The sequence below is a fragment of the Phascolarctos cinereus genome, unplaced genomic scaffold (assembly GCF_003287225.1).
Source record: "Phascolarctos cinereus isolate Bilbo 61053 unplaced genomic scaffold, phaCin_HiC Scaffold_726;HRSCAF=1367, whole genome shotgun sequence".
Taxonomy (NCBI): Eukaryota; Metazoa; Chordata; class Mammalia; order Diprotodontia; family Phascolarctidae; genus Phascolarctos; species Phascolarctos cinereus.
This window is the reverse complement of record NW_027556098.1, coordinates 208,252,945-208,279,453: the sequence shown is the minus strand read 5'-3', so window position 1 is coordinate 208,279,453 and position 26,509 is coordinate 208,252,945. Positions and strand designations below refer to the sequence as shown.

The window sequence follows — 26,509 nt, the reverse complement described above, 5'->3', positions numbered from 1 at the left end:
AACTGAATAACTGAAGATTATTACATCCACAAAATTCCTTCATCTTCAAGCTTTCACTAGGTGCTTATCCCAGCATTTTGGGGCCATTTTCTTGTTAAAAAAAAACTGGTGCTTCAAGAATTTCACACACACACACACACACACACAAACACACAAGACACATCTTGGCGCTACTGTACAGTTAGTGGTAAGGTTTTTTTTTTAATGTCCTTATTACATAAGCCAGAGACATTTCTTGTTAGTTCACACTGTAAGTAAAAGCCACTGCAAGAGCAATAGAATCAGAATTTGTTGCTAAACAACATTGTTTGCTCTAACTTTTAGAAGTTTGCCTCCAAAAAAGAGGAAAAGAAAAGTTCTGTCAAAAAACTCCACTACCAGCAGTCCTTACCTGATAGAATTTATTGGTCCCAAACAAGTCTCTTCTTTTCTAAAAAAAGTAAAAGTTAAAAGTCGTCACAGGTGAATGGAACTTGAACCTTGTGGCTAGTAGGCACATTTATCTAAGTGAAAGTTAAACATAGAGGAAGGAAGGATGGAAGGAGGGAAGGAAGGAGGGAAGGAAGGAAGGAAAGCAAAAGAACAGATTCCCAGTATCTGTTTCATCTCTGGTTTAAAATGCTGGTACTGTTCTCTAGGGTTACAAAGAATTAACACTTGCTGCTTTTTCAATGAAAATTATGCTGGAGAGAAATGCAAAAACCATTAGGCCAATAAGCTTTTTAGGTACTAAAAATGAAAGATGGAGTGGGATCATTACCAGAGAGAGATGAAATAATTGGAGGCTGGTTATGGACAAATACACTATTAAATTACTTAATGAAACTGGTCTTAGTAAAACATACACTACAATTTTAATATCAAGATAATAATATATACAAAGCTTTTCCCTTTGATGTGGTCAATACAGACTATGAGAACCACAAACCTATATAATATTTGTTTTTACTTACAGATATTTAATCTCATATGACACGACAAAAAGTCATTCATGTTACATTAGGGTGCCTTTTACTAGGTTGCTCAGTACAAGTATCTGAGCAAGGGTATTTAACAGAAAATATAATCTAGCTATATGAGGATGAAACACATTCCTTTCTGATAAAGTCAAACTGAGCAGTATAGGATGTCAAAGATCATGCTTTCCAAGGTACTTAAAAAACAAACTAAAACAAAAACAAACCCTAAATTGTGAAATACTTAAAGAAAGGAATGTTTCATAATTTAGGGTTTGTTTTTAAGAAAGGAGACATATATTATGCATATATAATATATATACACACATACATATATACATAAACAAACATACACATACATACGTATATACTATATATACACATATACATATGTGTGTGTGTGTGTGTGTGTGTATGTTTTTGCCAGCAAAGTACAATGTTATAGCAACCCATAATGCGTAGTGGTGCTGAGCTCTACGCATGAAGGTAAGCAGATTACCAATAATTCTTGAAAGTTATGTCAGGGAATAGACAGTTGCTGCTGCTACTGCACTAACAAATGAGTAGAATTTGAGTCACATCCCAAAATATCTCCATTAAAGTCCCAAATTGCTTTCAGCCACCAGCCAAAACAGTAGAGAAAGAGTGGTAAGGCAGCTGCACCATCAGAATTAGACATCAGCAAGGTACCGTAGGAGGAGGGGCGGGCAAGAGAATTGCCTATAAGCCAGTATTTCGATTGGATGCTGCTTCTGGAAACCTGTATTAAAAGCTACCAGACCCTTACCGTGATTGTGATCCCATTATCAATCTCAGTTGACTGTTAACAAAGCACTTGAACAAATATTTAACAAAGCATTTCTCAAACACTTATAATAAATACAATGGTGGATAGGAAATAGATTATAGATATATAAAGAATATACAACCAGCTATTCATAGAAACCAGTACAAATTCTACCTATGGGCCATGGAACTTGACAAAGCAGAAATGATAGCAGGGTTCTCTCTTAGTCAAAGATTTGAGGTAAAGTTTGTCTTCCTACTCCAAAGCCTCTTCTTTCTACATCTTTTTCTTTTATGTAGTATCTCCTAACTCAGGGGTGGGGAAACTATGGCCTCAAGGCCACATGTGGCCCTATAGGTCCTCAAGTGTAGCCCTTTGATTGAATCTAGACTTCACAGAACAAATCCCCTTAATAAAAGGATTTGTTCTGTAAAACTTGGACTCAGTCAAAAGGCTGCACCCAAGGACCTAGAAAGCCACATGTGGCCTCAAGGCCACAGGTTCCCCACATCTGTCCAAACTCATTCAGGTCCTGAATGGCTTTTCTCTTCCCTCTTAATACTCTTTCTTTAGGGAAAGATCTATTCTCAGTCACTCACACTTGAATAGGAAATTGCCAGTTTTACTTTACCCATTTTATGTCTCCTGAATGAAAAATGTCAGAGAGGCTTTGCTAACTTCTTAAAAGAACATGGGGCTTTGGTAAGAATGGAAGCATGTAGAGGGCTGGAGGGGAGGACTTCCTGTTTGCCCCTAAATTCCCACTCTTTTAGGTAGATATCTATTCCACCTCAATGTAAAGTCTGTTTGTTATGCTTATTAGTGTGGAGAGTAGTTAGTTTTAGGATGCTTCCTAGGGGAGGTGAAGAGTATTTTCCCTCAGTGTCCCATCTATATCTTTCCTGCCACAATATAAAAATTCGTTTCCTCTAAGTCTAACCTTGGGGCTTTTCAGCCTAATAATTGCTGGCTTTGAATACTCAGTATTGAAAGCTTACACAGACCCACTGGCAGACAAAACCAAGAATTTGTACCTGTCATAAGACTTACTGCAAAAATGCCCTCATTCATCAAATTCTTATGACTAATGGCTTTCTGGAAATTTGCAAAAAGTTCTATTTAAGGTCTTTATCAAATTACTGGATATAAGGGGAAAAATATTCTTTATTCTTTCCTTTTTCTACATTATTAGTGAGCCATTTTCACAGAAGAATTTGTGAAAAATAAATCTTGAAAACTCTAAATCTTCAGGAAGATAAATTTATGTCAAATGACAGTTGCTTCATAAATTAAAGTACTTCGAAACCTCCAAGGAATTGACTTTTGTCTCTGTTCTGACCACATATCTTTGAATTACTATTTTACTTCTTAAGTCCTGGAAAATTAAATACAAGAAAACTAATACAAATGGCAAGATGGCAAATTTCTCCTCTCAAAGGTCAAGAAATGCAAACATTTTCTTTTTATTGGCAAAGTTAACTCACCCACACCACAGCTTTGCATCATTTTCAATTCTAAATCAAAATAGCATGCGAGCACATGAAGTCTATGATGCCATAGTGGGAGTCCATAATACCTTGTTTCTTTGTTTTGCAATTTTTTTTTTGGTAATTTGTAACCTTAGCTCTACATTGCTGACATTGTATTTCTATAGGCATCAAGCCACAGTTCAAGAACAGGATGAAATGTCACCTTTGCCATCCAGCACCTCACACAGAGTAGGTTCTTAATAATCATTTAAAAGAAGCACATCAAAAGAAAGGTAAGTAATCCCATTTCTCTTTCCATTGTTTTGGTTCTATCAATTGCCAACATCTGGAAAGGGGATTATTCCCCTCCCTCCTCCCCCCATCCCCAATTTATTAATATAACAACAAGTTGGCAAAGAAAGACTGGCTGATAAAATCTATGTACTCTTTCTTTGTATAAGTAGATTTATCCTTATTTAGCACACTTATGAAAATGGGTTTAAATGTCATATCATTTGCCTTAGAAAGGCAGATGTAGCAGAGTAGGCTGAACAAGCCATATTATATCTAAGTGCCTGCCTGATAAAATTATTTTTTTTACCTGAATATTGTAGGGCTATTAGCAGCTCTGGTTGGCAGATAGCTGGCAACATGTGCTTGCAGTGGGAATTTGAGGCAGGGTTCTATGACTCAGTTTTGCCTACTTCCCCTGGGAGCCACCAAGTGGAAGCTAAGGTAAGCACAATTGCTGAACTGCTCCGCCCTGAGACAAGGCAGCCAATCAGACCTCTGGGGGTTGTTACCAGGGGTTTTATATTCCATTACGAGTGAGCCTTAAGTTAGTTATCCACCTTTTTTTTTTTTTTGCAAATGAATGCTGTTGGTCAGACCCACCTCCTTTTCTCTCTTTTGAGGACTACTCAGAGACAACCAAAACACAGCATTTGATTTTGTTTGTATGATTTGTTTTCACTGTGAACAAAAGAAATCACCACTGCCTTTTACTTCCAGCAAACAGTACATCTGTTGCCAAGATTTTTGCCTTGTCCTAAAAAGTTAATTAATTTTTTGCCATACACAGTAGTTCTCTCTCTCTCTCTCTCTCTCTCTCTCTCTCTCTCTCTCTCTCTCTCTCTCTCTCTCTCTCTCTCTCTCTCTCTGTGTGTGTGTGTGTGTGTGTGTGGTGTGTGTGTGTGTGTATTTGACAAGAGATAACTGCAAAAATGTCTTTGGATGAGGTCTGGAACAGGGACTTAGGATCTATCTCAAGAATAAGAAGAATCATGTGTTTCTTATTACCTCTAGAGAATGAGAATTCTGAGATATGTTAGTTTTATTTTATGGAAGAATAAACACACACACAATCTATATGTCAAAAGTCAGTCTGTCCCTTTCCTAACTGCTTCTGGTGGTAAAATATTCCCTTGCAATTAATTATTCCAAGTCCAAAAATGAACTCCTCATCTTCTCCCCAAACTTGTTCTAATCTTTTCTACATCTGCTGATGGTACTAATTACCATCCTCTCAGTCACTCATATTTGAACTTCAGTCACCTGGGACTTTTCCTTCATCCAATCAGTAACAAGTCTTCAATTCTACCTTCATAATCTCTCCCTTTCGCATCCCCCCTCTTCTCCACCTGGCCTCCCTTTCTGCAGTTCAGGACCTTTTGCCTGAATTGCTGTTAATAGCCTCCTAAACTAAACCTCCCTCCCCCAAACATCCCTCCTTCCCTTCCAAACCACCTCCCTAATTCACTCCACTTCCTAAGCTACAAACTTACTCACTTTTGGATGGATTTCTACTTTGCACTTATGGCAAAATAATTACTTGTATATTTGCACGCTCATCCTCCCTGCAAGGTTATAAACTTCTTAATGAAGTAGCCTGTGCAATGTTTCACCTTTGTAGCACTTATTCATTGCTCATGGTAGTCAATAAATAAATATTTCTAACTAGAACTGAAAGGTAGCTCTAGTCAGTTTCCTTAAGTTCCCTTTTCCCACTATTTTTGTTAGGCAATCACCTACTTGCCTGAAACTTGCCATATTTCATCCTCAGTGGAAATCAGAACTTTGCCACAGGATGACTGCTAAAAATGGTAGTAATAATAATTTTAATTGCCTTGATATTCAGTCCATAATTGTGTATGATTCCCTTTAGTATATAGAGAATGTGCCAAGATGAGATAATAAAAACTTTATTTTATGGGAGTATATACTTAAGATACATGAAGACTGGAAAAAACCCCCAACATGTTCAGGGACGTATCTGTCCACATTTTCAAGAAGGAAAGGCAGGTGGGTTGGCCATGGGCTTTTTTTTAAGTGCTATATCATGATAATCCCATAAGAGATCAAAGTCTCTGTTATAATTTTATCTTCAAAAGGACAAATAAGCTTACTTGAGCAGGTGTGAGACATTCCAACACTCTCTGTCAATGGAAAACTACTGACCAGAGAGAGTCCTTCCCAATTGAAGCTTCTAAAACCTTTAACTTTATGGTGTTGAAATTTCAAAATACCATTGATAGATTATTTTTTTGTCTGTATACAGAATACATGAAGTACTATACTGACTTTTGTGATCTGATCATTTTATCAGATAAGATGAAAAAAACAGAATGTTGGTTCTCTTTAACATGTTGGGGGAAAATAAGTGATACAAGCATAGGGAAGTATTTATTATTGTTGTTGTTGTTGTTGTTTTTTATCAGGTTTAAGAGTAAATTTCACCATCACTTTTCCTTACTTAGTGGGGACTCCACTTCCTGAAACAGCGCTCAAGCCATTTATTATATTTTTAGAAAAAAAGGTTATTTTAGCAATGTGGGACATTTAAGGGTATGTCTATATGTCCTACTGCAAATTCAAATTTAGTGTGTCCACTCTATTATTATCATAAATAACAAATATAGTTCACACAAAAGCAAAATATTCTATTTCTTTGGCCTGCTCTGTGCATCTGGTGATTTTCCATGCCACTGGGGGTCAAGAACGATGCAGCAAAGCTGGAATCATGCCACTGGTAATTTAAGTAGGCATAGCAAAGAGAATTTCCAAAAGTTCAGTTTCACAAAGAGATTTCAAACTTAGGTTGCAGTGGGCATGAAATTTAATCAGATGTTTCACTAATGTCTAATTATCATTGGCAAAAAAAAAGTTTCTGGGTTTTAATATACATTTGTCATTGAACAGCAAGATCGGTGAATTTAAAAATGTTGCTAACATATTCATCTTCAAGTAAGGAAAAGCAAACAGGAACAGGCCTCACTGGTTAATGGGCGATGTTAAAGATAGCCTTTCATCTTCTTCCCCACCTCCATCTCCCAGCCTCGATTTTCAGCCTCTACTATCTCTGTAGGGAAGTACCATTAAGGTAAAGAGCTGAATCATGTGTCTCCAAAGCAAACATGATGCTTTTGTTGGTTTGATTCCTTTCTTGAAAAGGCAAATGCAAGAGACAAGTCTGGAAACCAAGAGGAGAAGTGTTTTTCAATCAGGATTCAAGAAAAATGAGTGGAAGCTCATGCATGTACTGATTCTCCTCTCCTCACAACCAAAATAATTCTATCTTTAAGGTACTTAAATAAGAAAATAGGGGCCCATCTCCAGTCATCCTGATCTATATCTTGCCACTGGACCCAGATGGTTCCAGAGGAGAAAGTGAGGCTGGTGACCTTGCACAGCCCTCCCTCACTTAAAATCCAATTCACTCACAAGTCTTGTCATCACTTTCCTGATGTCACGGTTCTCTTTGAGAATGAAGGACAAACAACTAATAATGTGTAAAAAAAACCCCACAAAAATGGTCAATACCCTTTCAAGGGAAATGAGGGGTATACACTTAGCAAGGAAACATTTTTAAACAATGGAGACTATTTAGGTGAGGGAGTTGTGAGGCTAAGTATTGAATGGCCTTGGCAGGGAAGTGCTAGGGAAGGTGATAGACTGTGAAGTCCCTGATCTCTAGAGGTTTATAATCCAAACTAGACTCTGCAACATTACATATTCCAGTAAAACAAAGAGCTATACATTGTCAAATCTGGCAGTAAGTTCTTCAGCAGAAGGATGAATGCCAAGGCTTCTAGAACCATACTGTTTAGTTTTGACAGCTTGGAATGTATTCACCAAGAGAAAGTAAAATGAATGGGTTTGGATGGGCTGGGTTGCCTAGGTCCCCACACAGAAAATAACCAGAACCAAAAGTGAGAGTAAAATAAGCCATGTTTCTAGAATGCAGATTTAGAACAATAACTGCAAAGTGCTTCTCTAATGCTGCAGTAGGGAGATTTTCCCATGGTGCTCCTTTGAAAGTGAGACCCAAGAGGAGTTCCGAGGCAGTTAACCAATAAGATAGGAAAGCCACTCTCCTCCTCCTCCTCCTTTTTCAGCCAGGGGCTTAATGGGAAGGCTCAAAAGACCTCAAGATTGACTTTCCAAAAAAAAATAATAATGACTGTAAGTGGAGGCAGATAGTCTTGGGTTTTTTGATAATTAGAGCACCTTATCTGCCAGAAAAAAAAGGGAATAAAGAGATATCAGAGCTGCCTGCTGATGCATATTAACATGGTTTAAAAACTTTAAAATACAATAGATGCAAAGTATCTGAAATATGAAGACTATAATCATATTGGAGGTGAGTTTGCTGGCTCTCAGGTCTATCGACTGAAAAAAATGTCATAAAGGCTTTGTAAGAGATGAGGGAAGTAATAGGTTTTCTTGATTTAAAAATCAATATATCCTCCTGTACAGCCAAATCTGTTAATTGGCATCCTTTCAAAACCATTCTGTAGAAGTTAAATCTGAAAGACTGCTCAGTGACTAATCAGATGCATCCCGATGCTCAAGCAAAACAAGACCGTGACACAAATTAAAAAGATGTGAGAAGGAAAGTCCCAGGAGAGAACGAACACAGATACAAGGGGAAAACCCAGGGCCTGTCTGGACGTATTCCATGTTCAGCCAGCAAACAAAGAAATGAAAGGTTTGGTTTTTTCTCAAACGGGCAACAACAGATATCACACACTGGGCTCTAATAAGAGACATGACAATTGGGAATTGGTAGGGGTCAATACCACACACCAAACTTAAAGGAACAAATATGGAATGCTATAATCGTGATGATGGAAGTATCCTACGCTGGCCAAAAAAAGAAAAAAAAAGGCTAACATGGGATATTATACTATTATATTATAATCAAGAATCATATAATTTCAGAGGGAAAAAAACCTTAGAGATCATCTGATCGAACCCACTGATTGTAAAGATGAAGAAAGTGAGTCCCTGAGGAATGAAGTGACTGGTTCTTTCTTTAAAACTTTTTTTTTGATGCTAAAAAAACCCAACATAGTTGGTTCTCCCCCACTCCTGACCCCAATTAAGCTTTGTCTTATAACAAGGAGGTAGAGTTAAGCAAATCAAAGCTCTATCTGACAACACATGCCACTTCTTTATGAAGAGTCAAAAGGCATGGGGAAAGCATTTGCAGGACCTCTGGTCTTCATCTTTTCACTACCATTCTGGTACTATTACTATTATGGCTATAGGAATTCTATTTTATCTCCTTCCTGTATGCTCAGCTATGTTGAAATTAATATGACAGATGCTTAATTAGAAGAGTAGTCAGTGAGGGCTCTTGTTATAGAGATGCTATCAGCATCTTGAGTATACTTCATTTATTCTTTTCCTCTACTATCCATTTTTATTCTTTTCCTCTTTTCATTTCTTTTATACTGTTTGTTTCTTTCCTTTTTGTCTTTCCTCTTTGCCCTCCCTTCTCTATCCCTCTCTATAAAAGAGGAGTAGATAGATGTAGATGTGTGTATACATGTATGTATATGTACACACGTACACAGACATAAATACATATGTGTTTAGCTACAGATACATACAAGCATATATGTATATGTAAAATATATGTATGCACACATACATATATATATAAAACCACATAAATATAATTATAATTTATAATTAATGTGGTTGGCAAAAATCTACAAGTATTTGTTAAGCACCCACTATATATGCTGGAGAATGGGAAAAGAATCAAAGGCCTGGAAAAAAGCAGCCAAGGTCACGATTTTTAAAAAGGAGAAGACTGTGGAGTCTGAAAACTTTAGTGCATCTAACTTTGATTCTTGGAAAAATTCTAGATTGTACCATTAAAGAGGAAATTAGCAAACATCTAGAAAGGGACATGGTGATCATAACGAGAAAACATGGTTTAATAATGAGCCTTTCATGCCAGATGACCAGGCTTTCTTTTTCGACAGGAATACTGTGGATCAGCAGATGGGGAGAATGATATTTAAATAGTTTACTGCAAAATCAGGAAAAGGGACACATTCTCTCACTATCTCGTTGAGGAAAAGATAGACAAAGTATAGAAAATAGGATAGTTGGGTGGATTTGGACCTGGTTGAATGAATGTATGCACCAAAGGAAGAGTCATTATGTTTATGATATCACTGTGGAAGGAATTTCCATCAGGGCCTACCACAGATCTGTGATTGGCTTTGTCCTATTAACATTTTTATCAATGATATGGATAAAAGCATAGATGATAAGCTTATCAAATTTAATGCTGCCACAAAATAAGCAGAGTTAGCTATTATTTTGGATGAAAGATTTATCCCACAATCCAAAAAGGATGGACCTGAGGACCTGAGTTCAAATCTGGCCTCAGACCCTTGACACTTACTAGTGCAGCTAGGCGGCATAGTGATAGAGTGTGGGACTTGGGAGTCAGGAATTCAAAACTTGCCTCAGACACTAACAGAGGGACCCTGGGTGAGTCATTTAACTACTGCCTGCCTCGATGTCCTCATCTATACAACCTTTTTCATAGGGTTGGAGGAACAAAAGAAATAATATGGGTAAAGTACTTTGTAACCCATAAGGTGTTATATAACTGTTCATCATCATCATCATCATCATCATCATCATCACTATTATGTTTCCTCATCTATAAAATGAAGAGGATAGAATGTATGACCTCCATGGTCCCTTTCTAATTCTAAATCTATGAACTTACAATCCCATGAACACTGAGGTCAATCTAAATAGATAAAATTTAATACTGACAAATGCAAGCCTTACAATTGGATTTAAAAAAAAATCAATTGCACAATTATGCTATGGGGGAAGCATGGCTAGACGGTAATTCATTTGAAAAATATCTAGGGCTTTTAGTGGATTACAAGTTCTGCGTGTGTCATCAGGGTATTATGGCAGACAACAAAACTCATGAGATCCTGGGCTTTGTTAGGAGAGGCTTAGTGTCTAGTACTGGGGAATTAAAACCTCCACTGTACTCTGCTATACCTAGCAAGCCTTTCTCTTCTAGTGATGGAAAAGAACCTTCAGATGTGTCCGTATTTCCCAAAGCCAAATCAGTTTAATGTGTTCATGAACTATCTACTCATAAGGATCACAGGTCCAGAGCTGAAAGGATCCTAGGAGCAAAGATTTAGAGCTAGAAGGGATGGAAGAGGTCATCCAGTCTCACCTCCTATTTGACAGAGGAGGAAACAGAGGCACACAGCAGTTAGAGGGCTTGCCCAAGCATACATAGATGCAAAGCCAAGATATAACTAGGGTTCTGGGACTTCAGTTCAGTGTTCTTTCTGTGGCTCCATGCTACCTCACCTTCTAATGACCTCCAGTGGATTCACCTGTCGTGTTGTTGTTCAGTCATGTCTGACTTTTTGTGGCCCCATTTGGGGTTATCTGTCAAAGACATTGAAGTAGCTTGCCATTTCCTTCTCCAACTCGTTTTACAGATGAGGAAACCAAGGCAAGCAGGGTTAAGCCACTTGCTCAGGATCACACAGAGACTAAATATCTGAGGCTAGATTTGAACTCACAAAGATGAGTCTTCCTGATTTCAGGCATAGCACTCTATTTACTGTGCCACCTAGCTGCCCCGGATTCACCTGTATTCCCTTTCAAATGATCACCTCTTCAAAAAAGTGCTACTTCAAGGCAATAAAAATATTCATGGGAAATTCTCCTCTGTGCAGCCCCCTATCATGCCTTCTTTCTTGTCCCACAATTCAGAAGTGAAGAACCTACAGCCTCGAGGCCACGTGTGTTTGTATTCAGTCAAAGGGCCATATTTGAGGACCTAAAGGGCCACGTGTGGCTTGGAGGCCACAGGTTTCCCATCCTTGACTCAGATCCTCATCAAAATCTGCTAAGCCCCCATACTTAGAACATGTGAAGCTGAAATGTCAGCATACTGAATACATTGACGTAACTGATGAAAACAATCACTTTCATTGGGCCAAATCTGTGTATTGGACCAAAACAGTATCACTTGCTACAACAATCAAACTATGACCCTCCCCAAAGATCAAGGCAAAAACTAGCCTTTAGAAATCAACCAGGGGCAGCGAGGTGGTATAGTGAATAGTGCTCTGGCCTTGGAGTCAGGAGGACCTGGGTTCAAATCTGGCTTCAGATACTTGACACTTACTAGCTGTGTGAGGCTGGGCAAGTCATTTAACCCCAACTGCCTTACCAAAAAAAAAAAAAGAAAGAAAAAGAAAAAAGAAAGAAAGAGAAAGAAAGAAAGAAAGAAAGAAAGAAAGAAAGAAAGAAAGAAAGAAAGAAAGAAAGAAAGAAAGAAATCACCCATTCTCAAGTCTAGCCTGAGATGGAAAGCTTCAGTGACATGAAAGCTGAAAGGAAAAGAAAGGCTAGAATTGTTGATAATTTCCTGTGATGACAGATATCCAGAAAACTTTGATATTTGTCTCTGGCCACATTACAACAGCTTAGACTATAGCACAGATGCACGGTTTCAGCAAACTTTTTATCTTAGCCCCAGTGCTTCTTTAGGAAGCAACTCACCCGTTTAAAAGAACCAGGCGGATCCCTCTGAAGACAACAGGAAGTTTGATTGCATAAAGGGTGAGGAGCAGTGTGCTAGGGGACTGTCTTTCTAGAGAACACTATGTCATAAAATTCATGGCCTTTTGAAGTGAAAGATTTAGACAATGTGCATCCCTTCTAAACATTCTGTTCAGACATTGTGAGACTGACACTTCACTGATGTTAATAAATGGTTTTCACTCTTGCAGAATACTAATGTTTCACTTTCTGAATAGGCTTTGATTTGTGGGGCTGTGAATATATTAGCGTATGTGATTTTAAACATTATTTTAGGATGTTATTTCAAATCTGGGAAGAAAATATTTTTTCATATATGAAAAATAACTGTTTTACCTTTCTCATATATATGTATATTTACATATATACATGTTTTCAATAATATATAATTATTAATATTTGTCAAACAACAAACATCTGACTTACACTAACTGCTCATCAGAATATAACAGGAGAAATGGGTCCTTTCATTTAGATTGACATTTATGGCTGATAGATGAGACAGAAACTAAGGAGAACCATGAAAGCATTCCAGAAAATGGCTAGTATTTGAGAGAAAGAACTCAACAAAGTTCCTGGAACGGGTGAAATGATAAATAACATGATGCATAACTCAAAAATTTAGTTTGTTGCTACTAAATTAAAAGGAATACTTTTCAAGTATTCTTTTAAATCCAGTGATACCTCAATTAAAAAATCCTGGGGCAGGGGAAAGAGGGGAGAAACTTCTTTACAAGGACTCTAGATAGTTTAAAAAGCCTTCATAAATTACATTAATTAATCAATCAATAAACATTTATTAAAAGTCCTCTATGTGCCAGGCATTGCACTTTTAAGCACTGGATTCAGAGAGGCTTTATGATGTATGGTCCCAGGACTTTATTTCTTCCAAGTAGCATATGTCTATACCTGTACGATATAAAAATACCACTACCAAAATCTGCTGTTTGTCCAAACACAGTTGCAGGTAAACTGGGCCAAACACTGGCAAATGTGAAACCCATGAAATGTGTCTTTAATATCCCCATTTTCCCTTGTTCTCTGCCTTCTGTCTTTGAAACCCATCCCAGAGGCAGATACCTTTGTCATGCTAATTTCTTACCTCCATCCTACCAACCAAGTCAAATCATGCCTCTGATACAATACTAGCTATGTGACACTGGGCAAGTCCCTAAACATCTTAAATGTCCCAGGGAACTCTCTAAAGAGTATAGGTTGTAGAGAAGGTCCATTGATAATGTGAATTTTGTCATCAAGAGCAAATGAAATCATAAGTCTAATCTCAACCCCCCCCCAAAAAAAACCCACTTTACTTTCAATAAATAACCAATCAATGAAGGCACTGTATTTTACACTTTTAAAAGTATTTCACATACATCTTATTTGATTCTTACAGGTTTTATTATAAGGGACTTGTATGTTATATAACCCTCATTCTCCTCACCTTCTCTGCAGCTTTTGACACTGTTGATCACTTTCTCCCTCTTGACACTCTCTTCTCTCTAGGTTTTTGGGACATCATTCTCTCCTGGTTTTCCTGTCACCCATCTGACTGATTTTTCTCTGTCTCCTTTGCTGGATCCTCCTGTAGGTCACACCCTCTAACCATACATGTCCCTCAGGATTCTGTCCTGGGCCCTCTTCTCCCTCAATACTACTTCACTAGATGATCTCATCAGCTCCCTTGGTTTTAATTACCATCTCCATGTTGATGTCAACAAAATTTCCCTATCCTGTCCCATTCTCTCTTCTGACCTTCAATCTCCCATCTCCAACTACCTTTTAGATATGTTGAATTGGATGTTCAGTAAACATCTTAAACTCAATATGTTCAAAACAGAACTCCTTATCTTTCCGCCTAACTCTTCCCTCCTCTTACCTTCTCTATTACTGTAGAGGACAACATCATCCTCCCATCCCTTAGGCCAGCAACCCAGAAGTCTTCCTGGATTCCTCACTATCTGTCATCCCTACCATACCTATCCAAACTGTTACCGAGACCTGTAGATTTCACCTGTGCAACATCTTTTGAATACACCCCTTGACATGGCCTCCACTGTCATGGAGATCCTAATCACCTCGAGCCTAAATTATTGCAATAGCCTTCTGGTGGGGCTGCCTGACTCAAGCCTCTTCCCACTTCAATCCATCCTCCATTCAGTCACTAAGGTGATTTTCCTAAAACTCAGGTCTGATCATATCACCCCCTCCTCAATACACTTGATTTGCTTCCTATTGCCTCCAGGAGCAAATATAAAATACTCTATTTGACATTCAAAACTCTTTATAACCTAGCCCCCTCCTACCTTTCCAATTTTCTCATACCTTATTCCCCAACATGTACTCTTTGATCCAGTGACGCTGGCCTCCTGGCTGTTGCATGAACAAGACACTCCATCTCTCAGTTCTGGGCATTTTCTCTGGCTGTCCATCTGCCTGACTGCTCTCCCTCCCCTGCTCTGACTACTGACCTCCCTGTCTTCCTTTAAGTCCCGACTACAATCTCATTGTAGTCTTCCCAAATCCCTCTTAATTCTAGTGCCATCTATCTGTTAGTTATTTCCTATTTATCCCATACATGGCTTGCTATGAAAATATTTATTTGCATGTTGTCTCCCCAACTAAACTGTAAGTTCCTAAAGGGCACCGACCATCTTCTGCCTTTTTTTGTATCTCAGTGTTTAGCACAGTGTCTTCCATGTAGTAGGTGCTTAATAAATGTTTATTGATTGATTGATAGATAAAAGTATATCCAATCTAACAACAAAGAAAACCCCTCTTCCCAGACTGCATAAGATCATACCTCACAGGCTATCTAGTTCAACTCCCTGGGTTTACAAAATGAAGAAACTAAGACACCAAAAAATTAAGTAACTCTTTCAAGGATATTAAGTGACAAAGACAGGTCTCTGCATAGGTCTTTTTACTGTGTGCTTTGCAAAATGCATATAGCAAAACACTTAATAAATTGCTTGTTGACCAACTGACTTCACACCTGGCATTCTTTCCATTACATCACATTGCCTCTCTAAATACCTAATCATATTCTAAACTAGGGTGGGGCCTAATGAGGCCTTCACTCATCTGTCAGAGGGCTGAACTTGAGGGCCTAGAGGGCTACATGTGGCCTCCAGGCCAAAGGTTATCCACCCCTGTAACCCACCAAACACTGTTCATTCATTAATTCATTTAGCAATTAAATTTACTGAGTACTTGTTATGCATGAAACCACCATGTGACATTTTGTGAGCAATAAAAAGAATATGGCATCTATATAGTCTCAATTTTTATGAACTCCCTTTTTCTTAATGGATCTGTCTGGTGGGCAGGACAGGTTTCCTCCATTTTAACAGAGAAGGAAACAGGTTTGGATAGGTTATAATCTGCTTAGGGTCACAAATCTATTAAGTGGAGGGAACCAGTTTAAAACCCAGGTCTTTTTGATTCCTTATCCAATGTTTCTCACTATTCTGGGCAGGACTTGGCCTCCACCTCCTCAGATAACTCTTACTAGCCCTACTGTAGTACCTAGAAGCCTATTTTTGAGCTTTTATAGGAGCAGGAATTTATTCTAGGACATAAAGGCCTAGTATCTGAGGATGCGCCTCTATAGAAGGTTTTATTTCCCCATTCCCAACCTCCTGCTTTTACTTGAACATGATACATTCCTTCTACCCCACATTTCCCATGTAGAAACTGTTTTCTAAGAGAGCTGACTTAACTTTACCTAATTATCAATTCTATTTTTATATTAAAATCTTGGAAAGAACTCCAATGCTTCCTAAAATATTTTTATCTCTAGCCCCAGCTTTGGATTACTTCTACTTATTTATGTGCTGCTCTCATGAAACTGTGCTGAATGAGTCCATTACAAATTTATTTTATTTAATTTCAACTGGGCCCTCACTGTGGTTTGGCAATCCTTTTACACCTTCAAAATCAATTCACTATTCCACTCACCACAGTGGCTTTTTCATTCTAAATCTTTTCATCCCTCATCAAACCTCCAACAGTACCCCTCCTTCAGCCGGAAACCTTGCCACCTATTTTACTGAAAAAAAAAATAGAGAGAAAACATTTGCTCCTCCTTCTTCTCATTCATCCATTATCACTTAGATTCTCTACCCCACTATCACCTCCAATGTTTTACCTGAAGAGGTGGCCCTTTTCTTGCCAAGGCTGACCCCTCTGCATGCACACATGATCCTATTCCATCCCATCTTCTCCAGTAGTTTGCCTCCTCTCTCATCCCCACTCTACCACTAATCTTTAACATCTCTCTGACTACTGGCTGTTTCCCTGATGCCTAAAAATGTGCCCATGCCTCTCCCATTTTCAAAAAAACCACATAACCCTATCCCCCCCCCACCATACACACACTTGATCCATCCATCCCAGCCAGCTATTGTCCCAGATCTTTCCTCCTTTTTTTGTGTTTAAACTTAAAAAGCTGTCTACAATAGGGGCTTCCACCAGTCCTTTCCAGCAATCTCTTAAACTCTGCAATTTAAACCATCTAGCTTCCAATCTCACCATTCAACTGAAACTACTCTCCCTAATGGCCTTTTATCAACATTCATCCCTCTTGACCTCTCATTGATAGTGCCTTTGACACTATCAGTCACTCTGTCCTTCATACTCCCTTCTCTCTAGGTTTTTATGACAATGTTTCAGCCGGGCTCTTCTCCTAACTTATCTGATCACTCCTTCCAAGCCTCCTTTGCTGGGTCTTTATCCAGTTCACTCTGGTTAACTGTGGGTGTCCCAGACCTCTTCTCTCTATATACTATTTTGTCTGGTGATCTCATCAGCTCCTATGAATTAAATGATCATATCTATATAGATGAACCTCAGATCCTTATGTCCTGCCTTAACCTCTCTCCTGACCTTCAGACTCATATCTATGACTGCCTATCAGATGTCTCAAACAGGATGTCCCATAGACATCTTAAATTGAACATGTCCAAAACTGAATTCGTCCCCCCCCAACCCCATCCCAAACTCTACCCTCTTCCAGACTTTCCTCTTTCTCTCTTTTGTCTCTGTCACTACCTGGAACAGACCCTCATCATCACGCACCAAAGAGTTAGACCCAATTGAAAGCAACTCAACAATAACAAGCAAGCAGAGATTCAAAGGAAAAATGGACTGTCCATGAGGACTATAGGAAGACCTAGAGGAAATGAAGCAGAAGCAAAAAAGGGAAATGAAGTCATTTGAGGAAAGAACTGGAAAGAGAATCAATAGCTTAGAAGAGAAAGTGGTAAATCTAACCTGAGTAACCCTCTTCCTGAAAACTAGAATAGCTAAAACAGAATTCAGTGTCCTCATGAGACAGCAAGAAATATTGGAACAAAATCAAAAGAATGAAAAATAAATAGAAGAAAATGTAGCACATCTGATAGTAAAAACAACTGTCCTGCAAAATAGGTTAAGGAGAGATAAATTAAGAATAACTAGACTCCCTCAAAACCATAACTAAAATTCTGGACACTGTATTTCAAGAAATCATAAATGAAAACTGCTTAAACTTACTAGAACCAAAAGGCACAGTGAAGCTGGAAATCACCTATTACCTCCCAAAAGAAATCCCAAAAGAAAAAGCCCCAGGAATGTTATAACAAAAATCCAGAGCTTACATATCAAAGAAGAAAAAACTTTAAGCTTCTAGAAAGACAAGTTCAAATACCAATGGACCAGAGCCAGGATCAAATAAGATCTGGCAGCATCTACTAAAAATAGAGGAGATCCTGGTATATAATATTCCAAAAGGCAGAGGATATAGGCTTACAGCTGGTTTTTAAAATTACTATAATCCTACAGGAGGAAAAATGAACCTTTAATTTCATAGAGGAATTTGAGTATTTCTGATGAAATAATCAGAGATGAGTAGGACTTTTGAAATGCAAAACAGAAGAGTCCAGAGAAACCTAGAAAGGTAAATTTATTTGAGCATTTGAAAGGAACTATATGATGATAAAGTACTAATATTCTAATAGGGGAGAAGAAACAAGTGTCCCTTTTTGTGGATTTGTTCAATTCTAAGAGTTTGAGGAAGGGAAAGGGATAGGACAGTAAAAGGAGGACTATACTAGTCTAGAAAGGAGGAGATATTGTGAAATGACACAGCAAACAATTTGTATAAGGGCAGGAGCGCTGTAAAGAAAAATACAACTTTGAAAGATTTAAGATCAGTAATGAGCAATCACATAGCTAGACTACCTATGATGAAGCATGTTACCTACCTCCTTAGAGAGAGGTGATGGACCAAGGTACACAGAAAGAGAAATAAATACATTTTTGGACATAGCCATTCTGTGGATTCAGTTTTCTTGAGCTTAAATTTAAAAAAAATTTTTTTAAACATTGTCTTGGCTAATTGGGGAGTTTGGTGGAAGTGAGGGTTCGCAATAGTGATGCCAAAAAATAGAGCTACTGAAACATTTTTTAAATGCACAGAAAAGAAGACAAGGTAATTTAGAAAGAAGCACAAGTAAGCAGTAATGTTTTGAAAGTATGTGTTGAATTGGTTTTATACACACACATACCTATCTTTTAAAATAAGCATTTTCATCCTTTTCTGTTCTTTAGTGCCTAAGGGAATGATCTTTTTTGGTGTTTAAGTTCAGAATAAAAACTTTTTAAAAGCAATAAATTGTATTGATGCTCATTTATTTCATTAATTGCTGCCCTCTTTGTTTTTCACAATAAGAAGACATTAGGCCTGCTTTCTGGACCTTGAAACTAATCTAGGTAGGGGATTGGCAAAAAAAAAAATCCAAAAAACATTTTTTTTTATCATTACACCTTTCTACTAAGGAATAAACTGGATTACAAGTGCTCTTCTATCAAGAGGGGAAAATAAAGATCAAATCAGAAAGAACAATGTTTGTGCAGATAATTTCACGTATACCATACCAATCTTCAAGATTAATAAAGGATAGTTTTTTTAAGAGACCAGTTCATGTTTTAAATGTGTCTCTGTAGATATATTATTACACCAAGATATACAGATTATATTTTGTACTTTTCAGTGAAGTTATATTGCTTTCTTTGAGGGGCAGCAAGGTGACACAGTGGTTAGAGCACTGGGCTTGGAACCACAAAAACTCATCTTCATGAGTTCAAATCCAACCTAAGACACTTACTAGCTGTGTGACCCTGGCAAGTCACTTCACCCTGTTTGCCTCAGTTTCCTCATCTGTAAAATGAGCAGAGGAAGGAAATGGCAAACCACTTCAGTATCTCTGCCAAGAAAAACCCAAGTTGGACACAAATGAAAAACAACAACAAAAATTGCTTTCCCTGTACCACTCCCCCCCAGCTCCTGCACTCAATGATAATATACATGAACAAGTTGCTATCACTTCCTCAAAATACTATCATTTCAGCCTTTAAATTATGCATTTTAAACAAAGCTGTCCTAACAAATTTCTCAGGAAGACTACTGTCCCTCTCTGTGCCCAAATTGTAGTGATATTCTTGATTCCCATTAGGGAGACAGACAGAAGGATAAATGACAACTACTCCATCTAAACCAAAAATTCAGTCCTTCAAGGATAGGTCAACCAATTTTACTTTTAAGGCTTATGAGAAAGATTTAAAGGCTGTGAGAGTATTCATCTAGAGGAAAAGGCTGAAAGGGATTTACAGAGAATCTTTAAATATATATGTATATATATAAATACATATATGTATATATATATATATATACACACACACATATATGTATACATATATATATATACACATATGTATATATATATATATACACACACATATATGTATACATATATATACACATATGTATACATATACATATATATATATATATATATATATATATATATATATATATATATATATATATATATATATGTAGATACTATATAGATAGATAGATATCCCTTTTAGATTGTGGTGACCAGCTCTTCTCCACCTCTGTTTTAGACTAAAAGGAAAAAAAGGTCATTTAGTATTCATCTTTTCCCTGCCTCTTTGCCTCTGGGACAGCTAGGTGGCGCTCTGAGGGGCCTAGAGTCACAAAAACTCATCTTTCTGAGTTCAAATCTGGTCTCAGACACTTCCTAGCTGTGTGAGTCTGGGCAACCCCATTTACCCTAGTTTCCTCATCTGTAAAATAAGCTGGAGAAGGAAATGGCAAGCCACTCCAGTATTTTTGCCAAGAAAACCTCAAACAGGGTCACAAAGAGTTGGACATGACTGAGCAACAAAAAACCTTTGCGTCTGTATCATTTTTCTTTTCTTCAACTATTTGTGTGTGTGTGTGTGTGCGCGCGCACATGCACGCGCACGCGTGTGTACGCACTCCCAGGGGTGGGGGACACAGGGCCAGGGGAAAGTGATTATCTCTCCTGTCCAATTAAAAACATACAAGATTTGGAACAAACTCCAGTTGTGCTACCTGTGGGATCTCAGTCAAATTGCTTAACCTCTCTGGGCCTTGGTTTCTTTGTAAAACGAGGAAGTTCAATTAGATGACCTATATGGCCCCTCCCAGCTCAAATTTCTTATCCTATGGTGCTCTAGGCCTCTCTCTGCCCTCCCTTTTTCTACAACTTCTCTCCCATCTCCAAACAATGGGAAAATGGAGAAAATAAGAAAACTATTTTTAAATACTTTGTAAAGCACATCTTGTGAGTACACTTAGCCGTTGTTTTTTGGCCTCATTTCTTTAGAAGGTAACCTAACAAGTTATTTTGTGGCTATGTTTTTTATTCACACTGAATCTATGTAATAAGGCATATTATAACTAAGACAGAATCTGATTAATAATTAACATTCAGGGATGTAGAGTTTTTACTGAGATTCCTAATTCAATGAACCAACTTATAAATGGCTAAAGTACTGTTTCTCTTGCTATTCTCTGACTCTATGCTATCAACCTTTGTGTTCAAATAAAGTGGGTTAATTAATTATCTGTGGGTTTATCTACTCTTAAGCTAGTAACAGGCCAAAGTGGTCAAGGTATCTTTCCCACAATCCAACCCATTAACATTGTTTACTTGTACTCTGGAGAGGATACATTAAAAAAATAAAGCAAATAGGCAGACAAGACAAATATACCTTCTAAAAAGAGTATAGTACAAAAGATATTTTCTCAGTGTGACTTCAGGAGGCACAAGGATTTATGGAGTACTTCAAAAAATATATTTCCCAAAGCACTTCATGGGAAGATGTGCTTGCTTTTGCATGCTCTATTTGGCATATTATAGAACACCTCCTATTTGCTTGGATTTGGAATTTTCCAATGAAGTGGTGCCAGGTGGATGAAACAATAAACTTAGGTCAAAAGACATAGGTTATAGCCATAGTTTTCTGATCTATTAAAAACAGAAAAGGAAGAGTAGACCAGCCTCTCTTTCCCACATGGGAATGCTATAAGGATTAATCATCAATTGCCTATAAAGTCTTGTTTATCACATCGAAACTGGCCCAAAACACACACACACACACACACACACACACACACACACACACACACACACAAACAAGAATAATATATGTCAATTTCTCAATGCCTAAAGCTAGAAGTAAATGCCTACAAAGAAAGTTAAACTGGAAAAGGCATTTGTCAAGCTACCTTCAAAGCCCCTCAAAAGTGTTGGTGCCACTCAAGTGTTAAATGGCTCTTCATTTCATCTTTTGCATACTCAGAGGCAAATATGAAAGTTTTGTTGTTGTTGTTCAATTGTTTCCAACTCTTTGTGACCTCATTTGGGGTTTTCTTGGCAAAGATTCTGGAGTGGTTTGCCATTTCCTTCTCCAGCTCATTTTATAGATGGGGAAACTGAGGCAAACAGGGTTAAGTGACTTGCCCAGGGTCACACAGCTAGGAAGTGTCTGAAGCCAGATTTGAACTCAGGAAGATGGGTTTTCCTGACTTCAGACCCAGCACTCTAGTTACTGTGCCCCTAGCTGCGCTATAAAAGTTTAGGGGCTGAAATATTCTATGCATTGACTTTCCCCATAAAAAAGACTTAATTCTAAGCAGGAGAAACTAAAAATGGTTGAACTATTGGATGAGTTCCCAATTTTTTGATACCAGCTTCTCAGAGGACACCATCATTAATTAATGTTTATTGAGCAGTCATGTTAGAAATACCTCTAGTGGGCCAGAGGGAATGAATTGTACAATAATAGCTGTTACTTTTTATATTTATTTTGTTTTCACAATATGCTAGGGCTGTACAAAGTACACAAAAGACTTACTGAGTCCCTCAAAGAAGCTCAAGAATGAAATTTGCTTTTATTGACTTGGGCTAGTTAAAAATTAGAAGGCTCAATATAGATAGATAGAGATATATAGCAATACGTACATATGGATATAGCCATATGTGTATTTTGTGTGTGTGTATATGTATATATACACACATATGTGTATATGTAGCCATAAATACTATATATTATATATAGTAGCTATATGTAGTTAAAATTAGAAGGCTCAACATACATACTGAGAGAGTTTTCTAAGTTGACTCTAGTCTTTAAAACTGGCAAGTTGCTTCTGTGACAAGATTTGGGAACCTGTCTCTTGCCAGAAAACCTTCTGCATCCTCCAAGTACACATAATCCTTGAAACCCTAGCACTGAAGAAGAGGCATCAGAGAAATGTGAGGGTTGAGGCCAGGGTAATACAGGGGCCAAATGAGAGAATGCAGAGTGGGGCCACTAGAGCCTTCCCTTTGAGAGCCTTCTGCTCTTAGAAAGTCCAAGAGGCCCCTGTCTCACCCCTTAGTTTGCTACTCCAGAGCCTAGCCAAAAGTATATTTTATATTTCGTTGTGTGTGTTTGCAGATTTTAAGGATCATTATGTATCTTATGTGTGCAAAACAGAGTACTTGGATTTCTGAGGAGTCATTACAGAAAAGTAAAAAGTCCTTACCCTTTTGGGCCTATGACCTGATAAGAGCAAGAGGATAAGTTTGGGCATATACGCCCATTTATGTAGCAGGAGTACAGATATTCACAAATAATTATATAGTTGTTTCAGTCGTGTCTGACTCTCTGTGACTCCATTCGGGGTTTTCTCGGCAAAGATACTGAGTGGCTTGCCATTTCCTTCTGCAACTCATTTTACAGATGAGGAAACTGAGGCAAACAGGGTTAAGTGACTTGCCCAGGGTCATACAGCTACTAAGTGTCTGAGTCTGGATTTGAACTCAGGAAAAGAAATCTTCCTAATTCCAAGGCCTGACACTATCCACTGAGCCACCTAGCTGCCCCACCACCATAAAAGTACATATACAAATGCTAATGGGTTCTAAAGTAGGTGGTAATAAGTACAAAAAAGTAAAAATAAAGGAATGAGTCTCTACAAAGGCTTAAGAAAGATGAGTTTTCAGCAGAATTTTTACATAAAGGAGGGACCTTGTTTATCAGCAAAGAAGGATGGGGATAAGGTACCCTAAGTATGGGACACATTTGATGACTCAGAGGGGTAAGGCAGAGGATAGTATAGATGGTAAGTAGGATTTTTTCCCCTCTCAATTTGCACATTTGAGTAATTCAACGCTGTCATATCTAAGTGAAAACTCTAGAATAAATTCTGAGCTTGGATATTTGTACCGAACTCCCATTCATTTTGTAACATGTTTCAAAGGTCTCTATGATTTTGTTTTTCCTAAAGAATCTAGGGTGTGTTTTGGAGAGCAGGTAACTTTTATTTTTTAATCTTTAGACTCAATGATGGGTATACTAGTTATATCCTCTCTCCCACTCATATGAGTATGAGTTTCTTGAGAAAAGAACAATGTTAGTTTTAATTAAATTGTGCTTCCTGCATGATAATGTACTTATGCAGTATGTTCCTCCATAAATATAGGAAGCTTCAAATATAGTCCATAAAATAATTTAAAATATTTTTATGCTATGCTTTTTTTTCCAACTTAGATGTAGTTATATAGCATTTTATTTTGTATAGCACTTTACAGAATGTTTTCCTCACAATAACCCTATTAAGTAGAGCTTTCCAGTATGATTATTCCCCTTAAAATGAGAGAAATGAAGCTCAGAGATTTGAAGGGGTTTTTCTTAGGCCACTCAGCTAATAAATAAATGTAAGAGCTGAGACTTGAACTTCGGTATTAGAATTCTAAGCATTCATTGTCTCATATCACACTACCTATCTATAAGGTGCTGATACATACACGTGTATGCATGTAGGCATGTAAATATATTATTAATACAATAAGATAAACTGTTTTTTGAAAAAGTTGATGTTTTTTGCCATTGAGAATTTCTAAAAAATTAAATATGAACATGGATTTAAAGTTGGAAGGGACCTTAGATGTTATTTAGACCAATGTCTCAATCTGATAGGTTAGGAATTGGAGGCTTTCAGATAGGTTAAGTGACTTGCCCAGGTTCCTACAGGTACTAAGTGGCAAAGATGTTTTTTGTTTGTTTGTTTGTTTCAGGTAATTGGGATTAAGTGACTTGCCCAGGGTCACACAGATAGTAAGTGTCAAGTGTTTGGTCTGAGGCCAGATTTGAACTCAGGTCCTGACTTCAGGGGTAGTGCTCTATCCACTGTGCCACCTAGCTGCCCCTCAGAGGTGGTTTTTGAAATCAGGTCAGACTCAATATCCAGCACTATTTTCACCAACCCCCACTGAGACCAGTCATTATCAATATGCACACTTGAATAATGATATCTTAGAAAATCTTTAAATGGTATCTTTAAAAGTATAAACTACAGAAAATCATTTTGATAGTTCTAAAATAAAATATAAGTTTTCTCTGAAGTCTTCAATAAATATACTTAAAAACAAACTAAATATTTGTTTTAAAGGTTTTATTGCAACATAATTGCTTAAGAAAGAATATAATTTTAGTCCCCAATTTCCCTTTTTTAGTACCCTTTCCATTTGCTCCCCACATTAAGAAAGGAGAACTTTTAAAACACACGTTGGTAATGGCATGTGATAATTAATCCTGAATCTCAAAGGATTTGATGATTAAATAAATGGCAAACATATAGACCATTTCATAGGCTGTCACAGAGAATTCAAAGGCTCTTAAAAACAACTCAAAGAATTGCATGAATAATTTGGGGTTTGTATTTCAGCAAGAGTCCTCACTCCCGTCCATATATCCCTTTTTTGGTACGTTGGAGAAAAAAAAATCCTTGCAAGGTAGGGAACAGGAATCAGATTATTTTCACTAAAATTATATTGTAGAGACTCTTACAATAAAGCATCAGTGGCCTCCTTTGGTGAGCCTTCCTGGAGCAGTTGCAAAATTATGAGAGAACTCACAAAGACAAATAAATCAAGTAAATAGGTGTGTCAAACACCTGTCAATTGACAAAGAATTGACAAGTCACTATGATTCTGAGGCTCCTGTTGGTTATGGAGATCTCTCTGTACATACACATCCACACCCAGAAATGCCTATGTGTAATATATGTCTGTTAAATTATGGAGTTCCATAAATCTTATATGGACATTAAAACAAACTCATTTGATTTGAATAAAGTATGGATTAGCTCTCTTGGTATCTCTCTTTCTGAGGTAGTCCTTTCTCATGAAGAATAAAGCAAAAGTAACATGCTGTTTATGAAGAAAAGGCATGGACTCAATGCAAATGAGCCCAATTCTTCTGGGAGAAGCCTTTGTATTTCCTTCTGCATATCTATTAATGCCTATTAATTAATAAATGACCATGAGGCACTTGGCAAACATAAAGCATACTAACTAACAAAGTAATGGGAGAGAGGCTCCTCCAGGCTCCCCTCAAAGCCATTTATGACAACCTTCCCTTTCCACCCTGTTCCGAGCTCAATAATAAAGCCTGCATTTTGCATTTCTTTCTTAAGGCTTCTTCACACGTGGTTCTCTTCTGCTCTTGGTTAGCTTGTCAGGTTCCCCCAGAACTGAAATGAGCTGTGTTCAATTTGCCTTGTGTCTCCCTTATAGAACCTAGAACTCTCTTCTGTACATTTTAGAGACTCCCCAAATGCTGAAGAACCATGTCAGTGACCAGAGGATTTTCTTAAATGTGGGTCTGAGGCCATAGATAGCTACCACAGTTTCCATAAAACTAACAGGGCCTTACAGAAAAGACAGGAGACAAGTGTTGATAGAAAAGAGGTGGGAGGTGACTGATGACTTGAGGTACAGCCAATATTGGACTGTCAAGAGAGCCATGAAAGGTAAAAGCTGTTTTATTCTGTGGAGGGGTTGGGGGGTATTGGGGGGAGGGGGGACTCTAGAACACCAAGACACAACGCTCTTTTTTTTTTAAATGCTACTTCCTTTAAAAATCTCTATCTGGATAGCCATAATCCTTTAACTCTGAATGATTAGAAATCTTTACCAAATTGAAATGTTATGGCACCTTAAGGACACAGAAAAGGCATAAATTATTTAGTCACTATG

The 26,509-nt window shown here is 37.7% G+C and overlaps 1 protein-coding gene across 3 annotated transcripts in view; it reads right to left on the bottom strand.

The window, feature by feature from the left end:
* Positions 1-26,509, bottom strand: part of ZNF385B (zinc finger protein 385B) — a 521,452-nt gene that overhangs the window by 74,010 nt on the left and 420,933 nt on the right. For 2 of the 3 annotated variants that reach the window (XM_078146952.1, XM_078146954.1), the window contains one exon: positions 392-430. The exons of the other annotated variant lie outside the window; for it this stretch is intronic. In XM_078146952.1, coding sequence (XP_078003078.1) covers positions 392-430 — 39 coding nt within the window. The remainder of the gene's footprint in view (positions 1-391; positions 431-26,509) is intronic. 3 annotated transcript variants of the gene reach the window in all.